Source organism: Colobus angolensis, unplaced genomic scaffold (genome assembly GCF_000951035.1).
Source record: "Colobus angolensis palliatus isolate OR3802 unplaced genomic scaffold, Cang.pa_1.0 Scaffold103, whole genome shotgun sequence".
Lineage (NCBI taxonomy): Eukaryota > Metazoa > Chordata > Mammalia > Primates > Cercopithecidae > Colobus > Colobus angolensis.
This window is the reverse complement of record NW_012111253.1, coordinates 246,032-262,465: the sequence shown is the minus strand read 5'-3', so window position 1 is coordinate 262,465 and position 16,434 is coordinate 246,032. Positions and strand designations below refer to the sequence as shown.

The window sequence follows — 16,434 nt, the reverse complement described above, 5'->3', positions numbered from 1 at the left end:
AGGATGGTCTCGATCTCCTGACCTCGTGATCCGCCCGTCTCGGCCTCCCAAAGTGCTGGGATTACAGGCTTGAGCCACCGCGCCCGGCCTGAGATAGTATCTTCTTATGTTGCCCAGCCTGGCCTGGAACCACTATAGGCTTGAGCCACTGTGCCTGGCTCTAGGATCAGCTTTTTTAGTGTTACCCAAGATACCTGATGGATTGTGCTTGGATTATATTGTCTATAGATGAATTTGGGGAGAATTGACAGCTTATTAATAATATTTTCTAGGCCGGGCGCGGTGGCTCAAGCCTGTAATCCCAGCACTTTGGGAGGCCGAGACGGGCGGATCACGAGGTCAGGAGATCGAGACCATCCTGGCTAACACGGTGAAACCCCGTCTCTACTAAAAACTACAAAAAACTAGCCGGGCGACGTGGCGGTGCCTGTAGTCCCAGCTACCCGGGAGGCTGAGGCAGGAGAATGGCGTGAACCCGGGAGGCGGAGCTTGCAGTGAGCTGAGATCCGGCCACAGCACTCCAGCCTGGGTGACAGAGTGAGACTCGTCTCAAAAAAAAAAAAAAAAAAAAAAAAAATTTTCTAATCTGTGAATATGGTGTATCCTTTAAGTTTTCCTTAATTTCTCACAGTGGTTTATTTTAGTTTTCTGTGTAGACGTCTTACACATTTTTCCCTAGATTAATTCCCAGCTATTTGATGTGTTTTGATGTCATTGTAATAGGTGTTTTCAAATTTTGTTATTATATAGGAAACCAATTTATTTGTGTGTTTTGTTATTCTATTAATTTTTCCATAGCTTGTTTTGGATTTTTTGTGTACCAATTATTATCTTTAAATAATGAAAACGTTATTTTTTCCTTTCTAATCTTAATGCATTTTATTTTTCTTTGTCTTATTGCTCTGAATAAAACTTGCAGTATAAATTTGAATAGAATTGGTAATAGTGAACATCTTTCCCTTGTTCCTGAACTCAGAGGAAAAGTGTTCGATATTTTACCTTTAGATATAATGTTTGCTGTAAATAAAAATCTCTTATCAGATTAAGGAAGTTCTCTTTTCTTCCTTGTCTATTCAACATAAATAGTTTGTTCCCATCTGTTTAGCATGAACAGATGTTGAATTTGATCAAATGCCTTTTCTGTATATATCGATCATATGATTGTTATTCTCTATTGTGTTAATGTGGCAGATTACACCGATTTTAAATGTTAAACCAACTTTGCATCTTTGGAATAAATCCAATTTTGGTATGATGTATTATCCTTTTTATGTGTCACTGGATTTGACTTACATATTTTTTACTTATGTATTATGAGTTAAATATTATTTTATTATCTCATTTGCCTCTATATTCATGAGAAATATCTTTTATTTGCTTTTATCTTTCTTTCTGGGGATACCCTTGTTTGGTATCAAGGTTATTCTGGCCTCTTAACATCAGGGATGTGTTCCCCTGCCATCCCCTTACCCTACCTTTTTCTCTTCTCTGGAAGAAGTTATGAAGGAGAATTTGCCAGTGAATTCATAAGGTCCTGGCACTTTTTTTGGGTAGGGAGGTTTTAAATAATGCAGTCCATATTTGTGGTAATTTAAAATGAACCAGTTTTTTAAAGCAGAATTTATAATTGCAAGTTGTGTCATTGTAGTGTGTCTTTAGAAGTAATTAAAAAACACCCTTAAAATCATGTAATTATGACTTTGTGCTAAGTTATGCCTCCATATGATGAGCTCTTGTGTCTCTGAGGTATTGTCACATGGGATTTTTAGCTTTCTGGCCTGGCTCAGTTTTCTTTTGGTGGTAGTACATGGGGTTATTAACATACCTAGCATAGGATTCCTACTGTAGGTGGGATTCTACTGATAATTCATGTTTTGCTCCCAACTGATGGAATGTGTGTTCTCAAATATTTTGTAGACTCCTGATTTATTAAAATACTTATTTTTATAGTAGTAGTCAGCTTTATTTTAAAAGGAGGTAAAGTTAGCCAGATATGATGGCTCATACCTGTAATTCCAGCACTTTGGGAGTTTGAGGCAGGAGGATTGCTTGAGGCCAGGAGTTCACAAGCAGCCTGAGCAACGTAGACCTCATTTCTACAAAAAATACAAAAACGGAAAACATAATTTCTTCTTGCCACTGAAACTTAAGGGGAAAAAAAAGAAAAAGGTAAAATTAAAGAAATAATGTATTCTGAGAGGTAATAATTATATATAATGTTTATGTAACATACAGAAAATATTTTATATCATATATAATTACTCTGCGAAACCTAACTGGTTAAGGGCATAGCCCTCCACTAGACTGAATCGACTTCATACGCCACCTACAAGTTCCTGTGATCCCAGAGCCACTCTCACTTTTGAACTGTTGGATACAGATTTGGGGGTCTCCATGGACCCCCCTCAGGTTTAATCATTAGCTAGAATGAGTCAGAACTCAGGAAAGCCATGTATTTATGGTTATAGTTTTATAGAAAAGGATACAAGTTAAAACCAGCCAAAGGGAGAGACATGTAGGGCAAGGCCTGAGAGGGTTCCAGATGCAAAGTTTCTGTTGTGTCAGGGTACTTTCCTGGCACAGCGATGTGTGCTAATACACACAATGCACTGCTGATCACAGAAGCTCACCAGCTTGCCTGAACTTTGGTGTCCTGGGTTTTATTGACCAGGCGTGATGATTGATGGAATCATTGCCCATGTGACTAAATTTCTAACACCCCTCCCCCTCCAACCCTTCCCCTTGCCCAGCTCCCCTAATCACCTGGCTGAAACCTGCAAGATGGTTAGTCTTTCTAGTGTAATCAACCCCCATCCTAAGTTCTCTCTTAGCATGAACAGTCTAGGGGCCCACTATGAGTTACTTCCTCAGCCTTAAGTTATCAGATGTGATTAGAAGGTCCTGCCATGAATAACAAAGGCACTTCAGTTACTGGGGAAATCCCAAGGGTGTAGCGCTTTCCTCTCAGGAACATGGACAGAGGCCACCGAAATTCTTTATTACACAAGAATATAAAAGCTGCACATATAATATGATAGCCATTATAACGTTATATAATGTTTCACAGCATTCTTGTGAAGCAATCTTATGCTGTTCGTAATAGACAAGTTCTTTAATAACCTTAGGTTTAGTTTACTAACTAAAACCAGTAATGTATCTGACATGAAAATATAGGTCCATTGGCTCCTTTATATCATAGACTCTTGGAGAGAATCATTAATTGGGCTTTCACAAGTCTATGTTAATAATAATTGTATAGTTTATAAATAATTGCCCATTTGAAATTGTCCCCATAATATATGCAAAGGAGGAATTTTATACTTTTTTAATGTGTGTTTTTCATATGTGTGTATGTATATGCACACAAAATCTAGATACTTCTTTTAGCAGAAATTCTCCTTGGTTGATATGAAATAAAGGATGTTTTCCTAAATCACATTTGTAACTGAAGATTTGGAAAACTGTCTATATATGTTTGTATTTTTTCAGTGATTAGACACTGATGTAAATGCTATCGGGGTAGGGGGAAGAAAGGATAGGAAATTTATTTTTGATTTGTTTGATTGTGTGGATTAATGCTGCTGTAAATTTATATTCACTAACCTCAATTGGGTCCTTTACACTTTCTTCACATTTGTAGTTCATTTTACGAAACAGATTTTTCCTCTCACTCTGTGGCAGGCCTTTTCCTACCATTGTCACACTGCTGACTTGCCCTGTACTCTCCAAATCTCAGAAGAAGACTTTGCCTTCTATTTTACAGAAATAATAGAAACCATCAGAAGGGAATTCTTTCAGGCCCTTCCATAAAATTTGTAACATTGATTTTATCAACACCAGTCTTCCTGTTTCCCTCCTATTATAATGGCAGAGATGGTCTTCCTGTCCTATCTAAGGTAATTTCTCAGACCTTGTGCTGAATCCTATATCTCTCCCATATTCTCAGGGTCACAGTCTAACAGTTTTTTCCCTTCAATTTCTCTTTCTCTAGTGGCTTTTTCCTGTTGCTATTTAAATGTGCTCAGGGCTCTTACTTGATTGAAATAATGAAAAATAACTGTTCCCTACCCTTTTCATAACTACAAGTTTCTGAAGAGTTGTCATTTACTGTATTCCTCACATCCTTTTTAATCTTCCACTGATTCCTTTAGCCTGCACAGTCTGCTTTTGTCTCTACCACTTCATTGAAACTACTTGAGCCAAGGTCAGGTGTGAACTCTATTGCTAAATGAACTGGATTCTTTTCAATTCTTACCTTGCATGATCTTTTTGCATCATTTGAAATGGTTGACTGCTGTCTCCTAGGAAAATCTTTCCTAATTATTCTGACCCCATGTTTTCTTTCTATTTTTGTGTGTTGCCTACCATTCCCTTTTTCAGACTTTCCTTCTTCTGCATTTAAATGCTGTTGTTTGCAAACAGTCTGTCCCAGGCCTTCTGTTATTTTCTTTCTACATGCAGTTATCATGTACCTGTGAGGTAAGCCTCGACAACATCCGTGCCTCTTCCCTCTTCACTCTTTATACCCATGACCACCAAGCTCTGGCACATGGTAGAGTTTCAGTGGATACTTGAATGAGTGACCTAGATAGGAGAATGAGTGCTTGACTGTGAAACTGGGAGGGTGCTGGGCCTTGAAGGAGGAGAGAATTTTGATGAGCAGGGAGGAGGAGGAGAAAGGTTGAATTGCAGCTGGTCACATATGGAGTTAGCTTCTTATTCATAGTAGTGAGTTCTCTCTAGTGTTGTTTTCTGACCTTTGAATTTGTGTGTTTTTCCCTTTTTGTAATAAATACTGCCTGAATGAGATACATTCTAGTGAACCTTTGGATATTCTTTCAAATAAAACTTCCTGTATAAGGTATAGTATATATAGTATGTGTACCCGATAGAAAAAGGGTCATTCTTGGAGACAGTTGTATGGTATAGGCAAGGATTTTTAGACTAAAGGTCAGAAGACTCCATTCTTATTCTTACTCTGTTGCTAATTACATCTGTGACCTTGGGCAAGTCCTTAAAACTCACTGTGCTTTTTTATGTTATATAATCTTTCAGTCTTCTTCAGTTCTGTTTTGAATCCAGTACAAATCTTTCTTTATGCAGCCTTCAAAATAAATTTTCTTCTTGACTTGGGGGTAGTCACAAGATTGTTTATAATAATTCATTAAACCGTGCATTTGTTTTGAATGATTTTCTGTATGTATTGTTACACAGTTAAGAAGATACTAAAAACCCACAAAAGACTTGTTTCCTACATCCCTCCATATAGCAAAAGAAAATTCCAGATGGATCAAAGAGTTGAATGTAGAAAGCAAAATCATAAGTGTACTTGGAAGAAAACATAGATGAATATACCTGCCAGGAGACTCCCAGTTTACCCCTAGCTTCAGTGATTGTCTAGTAGGACTCACAGGATTCAGCATATATTTGTACTCCCAGCTAAGATTTAGTATAGCAAGGTCACCAAAGGGAAAAGTCACGTGAGTGAAGTTTGGAGGAAACCAAGTGCAAGCTTCCAAGAATCTTCTGGTGGAGTCACACAGGACATGCTTGATTCCTCCAGAAGTGATTGTGACAGCACATGTGAAATGGTATCCACCAGAGATGGTCATCAGAGACTCGGTGCCTCAGTTTTTTATTTGGAGCTGGTCATGTTTGTACTTTCTTCCTAAAATGAACCAAAATTCCTCCCTGAAGGGAAGCTGGTATATAAATAACGTTATTTGTACAGACAGGCACAGTGGACCACTCTTAGCAGTTCTGGAAATGATGAGAACTCTGCTGAAATCCAGGTTTCCAGATGTTAGCCATGGACCAGCCTCAGCTAGAAAGCACATCTTTCTTTTTTTTTTTTGAGACGCAGTCTCGCTCTGTTGCCCAGGCTGGAGTGCAGTGGCGTGATGTCCGCTCATTGCAAACTTGCAAACTCCACCCCCTGGGTTCATGCCATTCTCCTGCCTGAGCCTCCCAAGTAGCTGGGACTATAGGCGCCCACCACCATGCCAGGCTAATTTTTTGTATTTTTAGTAGAAACGGGGTTTCACCATGTTTGCCAGGATAGTCTCGACCTTCTGACCTCATGAGCCGCCCGCCTCAGCCTCCCAAAGTGCTGGAATTACAGGTGTGAGCCCCCACGCCCAGCCGAAAGCAAGTCTTTCTATAGGTAGTAGTCCTAGGTCTGTTTTAACTCTTCTCTACACAATATAATATTTAAAAATATTTTGCAGTGAAAATGACTTTTCTAAGCATGCCTAGAAACTCAGAAGTCATATAGGGAAGGAATGGTAAGTTCAACTGTACTCAAAAGACTTAGGCCAGGTGCAGTGGCTCATACTTGTAATCCCAGCACTTTAGGAGGCCAAAGTGTGAGGATTGCTTGAGGCCAGGAATTCAAGACCAGCCTCTGTCTTGAGGCCAGGAATTCAAGACCAGAGACCTCTGTCTCTACAAAAAATAAAAAATCAGCTGGGTGTGGTGGCGTATGCCTGTAGTCCAGGCTCCTTGGGAGACTGAAGTAGGAGAACAGCTTGAGGCCAGGAGGTTGAGGCTGCAGTGAGCCGTGGTAGCGCCACTGCACTCTAGCCTGGGTGACAGCAAGACCCTGTCTTATTTAAAAAAAAACAAAAAAACAACAAAAAAAAGAAACATGTAGCATTTAGTTATATCTGTAGATGTTGACCTTTCTCCCTTTTTGTGAGACTTGATCAAGCTTATCTTTTATCTAAGTATAGATGGGTCTGTGAAGATGACCTAACGGTGTTAGATTGATTCACCTCAAAGGTAGAAGGCTTTTCTTTTTCCTCTGGTATACCTAGCCTGTTTTAGCAGGACCCTCTCACATGGTGGTTGGTGCTCTTTCTTCCCATTCCCATGTTCTCATGATTTTATTGTGTTTAGGATGTCACATTTGCTTGTCTTGTGAGGGAGAGAAGATGTTAGGTACTATGCTGGGCATACATAGAAGCATCCAGATGATTGCATGAAAAGTAACAAGGACCAGATATTCCACACCCTCCTGCTGCTGCCGCCTCCCCGCAACCCCCGTCCCCCACCGTTTTCTTTAACTTTGACAGAGATTCTCTAGGTCAGTTTATTAAGAAGAGTTTAATTTTCTGCCTTTGTCCACAGAACAGTTCTTTTCCAATTTCTGTAGCTCAGATTTGTAGTTTCTACGGTCTAAGAGCTGTAAGGCACTAAGAAGCTGCTCCCTTACTTGTAACTTCTGCAAACACTGTGGGTTGAACTCAGCATTCCTGAGAACTTCTTTTACAGCAGCATTCAGCGTTTATCAAATAGTATCACTGGTAGTCTCAGAATGAGCCTGTCTTTCTTTCTGTCCTCTCTTCTTTCTTTTTGTTATTCATTTTTTAAACTAAACTTGTGACTTTTTTTTTGGATTTTACCAGTTTTTCCATTAAGGTCCTTCCCCCCCCCCCCGGGTCCTGTGCAAGGCACCATTTAGTTGTGATGTTTTCCAGCTTTCTTTGGTCTGAGATAGTTTTTTTTAGTCATTTCTTGTTTTTCATGATCTTGAAAGTCCTGAGGAGTACTGGCCAGGTGTTTTATAGAGTGTCCCCCAGTTTGGGTTTTTCTGTTGTTTTACTCATGATTATATTTGGGTTATGGGTTTTTGTTACGAATGCCAGAGAGGTACAATGCCTTTCTTGTTACATCATTTCAGGGACACATGATATCTACGTGACATCATGAGGTTAACCTTCTTACTGGACTAAGATAGTATTTGGCAGTTTTCTCTACTGTGAAGTTAACATTTCTCCCTTTTCGTATTCTAAGGAAGCAGTCACTAAATCTAGTCTACCCTCAAGGGGGAGGGTGGGCAGGAATTAAGCTCCACCTCCTATAGGGGGAAATAGCCACATATATTATTTTGAATTTTTCCTATAAGAAAAATTTGCCTCTCCCCTCCCCTCCCCTCCAATTTCTTTAATCATTCAGTAATTATTTCCATCAGTATGGACTCATGTAGATTTACATTTTGGCTAATAATCCAACGCTGTTATTTATTTTGTTCCTTCTACTGTCATGGCTTGGGCCATTAGGAGTTCTTTCAGGTTGGTTCCTGTATCCCTTTGACTTGTTCCATGTTCCATTTCTTTATTTTTGAGACAGGGTCTTACTGTGTCACCCAGGCTGGAGTGCAGTGGCACCATCATGGCTCGCTGTAGCCTCAACCTCCCAGGCCCAAGCAATTCTACCTCAGCCTCTGGAGTAGCTGGGACCATAGGCACTTGCCAACATGCCTGGCTAATTTTTTCTTTTTCTTGTAGAGATGGGGGTGTCTCTGTGTTGATCAGGCTGGTCTTGAACTCCTGGCCTCAAGCAATCCTCCCTCCTTGGCCTCTCAAAGTGTTGGGATTATAGGCATGAGCCACTGTGCCCGACCCCATGTTCCATTTCCTGTTAGGCACTGCAAGACGCTTCAGGCTCATCTTGTTTTTGCCCTGCCCCAATCCCTAGACTCAGACCTTTTTCTAAGCAGCGTGGTTCCTTTTGCTGGAGTATGGTATGAAAAACAAGATCAATTCTGGGTGTTGGGTATGCTTGTTGCTACTAGGATGTCATTGCTTCTGCCCCTCTCAGAATTGACCGATCGATCTGTTGATCTATCAGTCTGTCTATCCATGTATCTGTCTACATCTCTGTCATTGATCCATCTATTGAGCAATCTGTATCTAATCTATCTTCCTTTAGAAAATTATTGTGGGAAATTTCTGGCAAACACAATAGTAATTCTCAGTATCTGTTACGAAGCTTGAATAATTATCAATTAGTGGCAATCTTGGTTTTACTTATATAACCCCTCCCCAGTGTCTTCTCTCTTTTTTTTTTAAATTTTTTATTCTTTTTGAGGTGGAGTCTGGCTCTGTTGTCCAGACTGGAGTGCAGTGGTGCAATCTCGGCTCACTGCAAGCTCCGCCTCCTGGGTTCACACCATTCTTCTGCCTCAGCCTCCCGGGTATCTGGGACTACAGGTGCCCACCACCATGCCCGGCTATTTTTTGTATTTTTAGTAGAGACGGGGTTTCACCGTGTTAAATATAGGATGGTCCCGATCTCCTGACTTCGTGATCCACCTGCCTCGGCCTCCCAAAGTGCTGGGATTACAGGCGTGAACCACCGCGCCTGGCCGTCTCCTCATTATTTAAAGAAAATTCTACTGGCTATTATTTCACCTGCAAATATTTCCATCTTTATCTCTAAAAAATGACTCCCTCAAATACATATTTTAAATTGAAGTATAGTAGATACAGTAGAAGGTATGGAAGTGTAGAGTTTGATGAATTTTTGTAAATGTATTTATCTCTGTAATCACGCAGATTGAAATATAGAACATTTTTAGCTCATTAGAAAACTCCCTAATTCCCATTGACAATTTTTGTAGGGACCTTTAAAAAACAAGCATAACCACAATACCATCATAGTACCTAAAACAATTTTAACAGTAATTCCCTAAAATCAAATACCTAGTTGTTTGCGTAGGCTCCCCTTTCATCCCCATCTTCCCGCTTGCCCCAGCAGTGTACTCGTTGAAGAAGTTGCCTTGTCTATAGTTTATCACAGTCTGGGTTTTGCTGAGAGTATCCCCATGGTGTCATTTAACATGTCTCTCATAGTGACTTTCTTGGGGAAACTTGGCTGTTTCTTTCTAACTAGGTAACCCTAACACAGTAATGGGCAGTGATCCTACCTTTGGAGAAACTTCATCAGTAAGATAATTTCACCAGGGATAGATATATTGTCCCTAATAACTGATGGTATCTGATTAAAGTTTTGCTGCCTTGCTCTACTAACTAGTTCCAGAAAATGCCTTCAGAAATCTTGTATCCTTTCCAGTATCCAGTTAAAACTGAATAACCTTGCATGTGGGAGAGAATTTTTTTGTTCTTGGTTTTGTTTTCTTCCATTCTAAAAGGTAGACCAGGATAGAACAATTAACCTTTTTGGTGTTTTGTAGCTCTGTCAAAATATCTGTACAGGGCTAGCTATAGTTAAAAGTTCTGATTGAAGGATTGCAGTACAGAAAAAAGGAATAAGCTATAAAAATAATTGGTCTTGGTTGTTTTGGTTTGCTAAATTCTCTCTCTTTTTTTCCTTTTATATTATAGATCAGCTTGAACGGGTCTTTTTACGACTTGGCCATGCTGAAACAGATGAACAATTACAGAATATTATATCTAAATTCCTTCCTCCTGTTTTGCTCAAACTGTCTAGCACCCAAGAAGGAGTACGTAAAAAGGTAAGCATGTTGGGACAGCTGGGGGAATCAAATGATGAATAAATGAATACACATTATCAAGTGAGTTCTCTGTTCCCATTATTGAATTCTAGGTTTGTGATCTTAATTATGGCCTTTCAAAATGGAGAGTAAGTATAGAACCAGCTTTTATGATTTAAAAGTAGCTTTTGTATCCTTAGCACAGCTGCCTTTAGCACCAACTGTCTACTTGGCATCAGTGCCAGATAGTATAATTGAGATAATTATCCTGGAATGGATGGAGACATGATCTGAAATCCATGCCCTTGATTCCAATATGAAAGTCATGTGGTAATGGGGCAAAAATATTCTTTAGTTAATTGTTGACAAAGACTATAATTTTAACTAAAAGTAAGCAAAATAAAAAAAATTGAAGCGAAGTATTGTATAGCTCCTGTTTTAGGATTCTGCAAAGTACTCTTACAAAAAGTTGGTTAACTGTCACATCAGTATTTTCATTTTCATTTTCTTTCTTTTTTTTTTGAGATAGGGTCTCACTCTGTCACCCAGGCTGGAGTGCAGTGGCACAATCACAGCTCACAACAGCCTCCATCATCTGGGCTCAGGCCATCCTACCTCAGCCTCCCAAGTAGCTGGGACTACAGGTACAGACCACCATGCCTGGCTGATGTTTAAATTTTTTGTAGAGACAGGGTTTCACTTTGTTGCCCAGGCTGGTCTCAAACTCCTGAGCTCAAGCAATCCACCTGCCTCGGCCTCCCAAAGTGCTGGGATTACAGACATGAGCCACTATGCCTGGCCAGTATTTTCATTTTTTAACGGAACTGTTCTACATGGAACATTTTCCCCTTGATTTGTAGAATTGTTCATTAGTCTTCCAGTATATTTATAATAGGTCATCCAGTCTTTGAGCTATAGTCAGGTTTTATTCCTTGGGCCACTCTATTTGGCAGTGAATTCCTGGAGGTCTGCCCTGAGAGGGATTCCAAAGTCTGATTTGGGTTCAGTGCAGAAAGAGTATCTTTAAGAATGTCTTTTATGTTTATGTTTCTTTACAGGAGGGAATGGCATTCTTGTCATGTATTTGGCATGTCTGCTGTTAATCCTTCTTTGCTGAGATAGACGTGCATTTGATTATATCACTCTTCTATTTAAAACCCTTCTGTGGCCTTCTCTTACCCTTAGGATACCAAGGTCTAAAAGGCCCTTCAGGAATTGATTTCTGTTTACTTACTTAGCTTTATCAGTTTCGTTATTTAGCAAATATTTACTGATTGCCTTCTGTATGCCAGATCTTGGGGATATGGTGATGAATGATGACAACACCTAGTTGGGGAAATCATTATAAAACAGTCAGGCAAATAGTACATAATTATAATTTGTGATACTTGCCAAGATGGAAAAGGAAAGGATTTTATGAGAGAATATATTTGGGACATAATTTAGACTAAGTGGGGGGTGTAAGGGGAGGCCTCTGGTGTGTGCAGAAGTAGCCAGGCTAAGAGATGGGGGAGACCATTAAAGATAGGCCCTGTGCAGGTGTTCGGAACAACGCACAGAGTGTGATGCCTTCAGGAAATTGGAGAAGGCCGCATTGATGTCTCCAGTGCATGAGAGGAAGCCTGATAGGGGGAAAGAGGTATTCCAGGGGCACTAATTTGAAAGGGTATTGATGGTAGTGCCACCATAACTCTAGCTGTTGGCTGGAGAAAGACTTGGAGTAGAGGCCAAGAGTGGAGACCTGAAGAGCAAACAGGGAAATTTTGCATTAGTCCAGGCTTAGTATTGTCAGTGGTTTTCAACTCATTTACTTATCTTAGATTTCTTTTTTTTGTTTCTTTGTATTTTATTTTTTTATAGAAAGTCATTCATCTCTGTCCATCTACTTTAAATGTTCAATTGTGTATCATTCACTTCTATCATACTATTACTATTTTTTAAAAAAATAAATTTTATTATGTATATTTGAGGTTTACAATGTGATGTTATGGAATACATATAGATTTTAAATGTTTACTGAAGCAGGTGAGCATATCTTTCTCCCATAATTTTATACTATTATTCTTAATATTCTATTATCATTATTTCAAATGGGAAATTCTATTCTTGTTTCTGATTTTATTACTACCAAAGTTTTAACCTTTTAATGGGCCATTTTGAAAGGAAACCCAGCTTTTAGATTAATGTTACCTTTTTAACTGTATTTTTTCTATTTTTATTCAAATTATTTCCTTTTTTGGATATGTTTTTCTTGTGTAAAGTTTTAATTTATATAATAATCTGTCAGTGGTTCTTATGTGTCAAGAAAAGTGCTAAGGACTTACATCCTCATGAAGTTATGTGAGGTAGGCATTATCCCCATTTTATAGATGAAACTGAGGCTTGGAATGATTAATACACTTGTTTAAGGTCAGATAATAAATGGTCGGGCCAGGATTTGAACCCAGGGCTTTTGAACTTCACAATGTAAGCTTGGGCATCAAGTTAAATGCTTTATTCTTTAATTATAATATGTTTAAAAAAAAGAACCGCCGGGCGCGGTGGCTCAAGCCTGTAATCCCAGCACTTTGGGAGGCCGAGACAGGCGGATCACGAGGTCAGGAGATCGAGACCATCCTGGCTAACACGGTGAAACTCCGTCTCTACTAAAAATAATACAAAAAACTAGCTGGGCGAGGTGGCGGCGCCTGTAGTCCCAGCTACTCGGGAGGCTGAGGCAGGAGAATGGCGGGAACCCGGGAGGCAGAGCTTGCAGTGAGCTGAGATCTGGCCACTGCACTCCAGCCTGGGTAACAGAGCAAGACTCCGACAAAAAAAAAAAAAAAAAAAAAGAACCAAAAATACCCTCAGCTTATGAATTTCTCCTTTTTCTCCTTGATGACTATTTTAATTATATTTAATAGTTATATTGATGTGCAGTTTGGTCATTTTATCTTTGTCTTATTTATAAGAGTGTTGTTTTTAGTTTCAAAATATTTGATATAAAATTTGCCACTTTGGGAGGCCAAGACGGGCGGATCATGAGGTCAGGAGATCGAGACCATTCTGGCTAACATGGTGAAACCCCATCTCTACTAAAAAAAAAAAAAAAATACAAAAAATTAGCTGGGCATGGTGGCGGGCGCCTGTAGTCCCAGCTCGGGAGGCTGAGGCAGGAGAATGGCATGAACCCGAGAAGCGGAGCTTGCAGTAAGCTGAGATCCGGCCACTGCACTCCAGCCTGGGCGACAGAGCGAGACTCCGTCTCAAAAAAAAAAAAAAAAAAAATTTTGCCTGGTTTTATTGCATTCTGGTCAGAGATCATAGTGTGCAAATGTTACAGTCCTTCAAAGTGTATTCTAATGTTTGTAAGAAAAGCCTTTCAGAAGATAAAAGGGATACGTCCTGTTTGTGGAATATGGAACTCAGCATGAGTTATGGCCATTTATTAGTAACATTGTGCATTTATGTCTTGAACCTGTCTTCCAGTCCTATTATAAGTTGGCAGTACTGAAGTATAATGTCATACTGCTGTTACAGTTTTTCTGATTTTTCTTTCAGTTTTGATCATCTTGGCTTGCTGCATTTTGATGTACAAGTTTAACACCTTGTCTTTATTAATAATTATAGTATTTTATGTATATTTTTTATCTTTTGAAATTCCATTTAAGGTTTTTTCTCCAAAACCTTTTTTATCCAAAATTAGTATTGTTAACCATTGCTTTCCTTCTGTCTGGTAAATATTTGCCCCAGCCTGCAATTTTAACCTTATTTACTTTGGCTGTATCTCTTAGTACAGTGGAAATGTCACTTATTTTTGAGGTTTGAATTGAGGGCATTTACATCAGTTATTGTGATTATTACCCTATTTTTAAATTTTTAAGAAAAAATTTTATTAATACATAATTATACATATTCATGGAGTACATGCGATATTTTGATACATGCATGTAATATGTAATCAAATAATTTAGTATTTAGGATACTCATCACCTTATTTATTGTTCCTTTGGGTTGGGAACATTTTAGATCTTCTAGCTATTTTGAAATATACATGATTATTAACCTGTTTTATCACTTGGTCTATTTGTCCTTTCCCTCTCTCCCTTTCTTTCCTTCTCTTCCCTTCTCTCACTTTCTCGTTATCAAACTGTCAACACTGGTGTCTTCAAGGGGCTGTGAAAGGACAAGGGAAAAGGGATGCTTAAGATTTTCCATTTGATTTATTATAATAAATGTATCTTTTTATTATAACTTTAAAAAGCAATAAAACAGAATAAAGTAATAAGGATAAATGTAATCATTTCGAACTTAATATATTTAATTTATACTAATAAAATAGCATTTTTATTTGTCCTTTTCAAATTAGTTAAGTTGGAAAACTTTTGGAATAGGGGAAATGGAATCAAACAGCTAAAATAGCCTGTTATATATTAAACATTGTGCTAAACTCTCTGACTTGTCTTTTCATTAAATATTTACAGTAGCCTTTGAAATGTTATTTGAATTCCACAAGTGATTTTTAAATCTTTCTTGGTTTATAGAGGATTCCAGACAAGATAAAACCATATTTAGGAAATTCACCAATATTTAACTTGACAATAATGCTAGTAAGAAATTAAGTAATTAATCCATTTAAAATTCAAAATAGGCCAAGTGCAGTAGCTCATGCCTGTAATCCCAGCACTCTGGGAGGCTGAGGTTGGAAGATAGTTTTGAGACTAGCCTAGGAAACATAGCAAGATCTAATTTCTACCAAAGAAAGAAAAAAGCCATGCATGGTAGCATGTGCTTGTAGTCCCAGTTACTGCAGTGGCTGAGATAGGAAGATTCCTTGAGACTAGGAGTTCGAGGCTGCAGTTGGCTATGATAATGCCACTGAACTCCACCGTGAGTGACAGAGTGAGACCCTGTCTTGGAAAAAAAAAAAAAATCAAAATAAATTTATTATTTAAAAAAAGCATGTAATTGTGGGCAAGATTCTCTATCTCCATCGATAATAATTTTCTATAGAGTCCCTCTAGGAATCAGCCTAGATTAGAATGTCAGAAGAGGGCTCTTTCCTTTAGACTACTTCCTTCTGATTGTTTTCCCTTGTCCCCTAGCAGTATCACAGATCCAGGACAGATAGGAAGTTTGGATGAAGTATGGATGACAATGCAAGTTTCTAGCTTGGAAGGTATCATGTCTCACTGACAAACACTGTCACTGATGTGAATTCAAATATCAGTGTTTGAAAAGGTTAAAAAAAATGGGCTCTGGAGTCATATTTTGACTTTGCTATTTGCTGGCCCAGTATCCTTGGACAAGTTACTTTACTTGAGCCTTCTGCTTCCTTATCTGTGAAATGGGAATGACACCACCTCACTGGTTGTCATGAGAATGGTATTAGATAAGGAATGCCTGGGGAAAGAGTGCATAGAAACTGTGTGATAAATGATAGCTATTTTAGTATTACTATTTTATCATTCATTCAACATTGATTACAGAGTTGTTTTTATTCTTAAACACAATTCACCTATTTCATTATTGCTCTAGATCTCTTGGAATTTTTTGCTGTCACTGTCAAACATCTCTACATCTTTCCTTGTGCATGCTTTGAGGCTAGAGCACAAATTTCAGAAATGAGGGAGAATAGTGTAAACCTGGCCCTGCAGAATAATTATCTTAAACTCTTGAGTCTTTCTTAGGCAAGACCTTCTACAAATCTTACTTCTCAATGCTTGATTTCTTTTCTGTTGGCAGATAATCTTTTTATTGTAGTATAATTGAGGATTTGACATGAGCCTCTGTACATCCCTTTCTATCCATGCAAACTGTTGACTTGTCAATTTCTGTTTTGCTCTCGTTTCCCACTTAAAGGAGAGGAAGCTTGTTATTTCTTACAAATTATTTGATAGTATCAGATGATATTCAGAATACAATAAAAATGCCTCACACTATTCACAATAGCAAAGACTTGAAACCAACCCGAATGTCCATCAATGATAAACTGCATTAAGAAAATGTGGCACATATACACCATGGAATACTATGCAGCCATAAAAAAGGATGAGTTCGTGGCCTTTGCAGGGACATGGATGAGTCTGGAAACCATCATTCTAAGCAAACTATCACAAGGATAGAAAACCAAACATCACATCTTCTCACTTATAGGTAGGAGCTGAACAACAAGAACACGTGGACACAGGGCGGGGAACATCACACACTGGGGCCTG

At 38.7% G+C, this 16,434-nt stretch overlaps 1 protein-coding gene across 1 annotated transcript in view; it reads left to right on the top strand.

Moving 5' to 3' along the window:
• LOC105511518 (proteasome-associated protein ECM29 homolog) overlaps nucleotides 1–16,434 on the top strand; it is a 57,909-nt gene that overhangs the window by 12,758 nt on the left and 28,717 nt on the right. Inside the window, exon 2 of the mRNA XM_011941673.1 lies at nucleotides 10,128–10,258. Coding sequence (XP_011797063.1) covers nucleotides 10,128–10,258 — 131 coding nt within the window. The remainder of the gene's footprint in view (nucleotides 1–10,127; nucleotides 10,259–16,434) is intronic.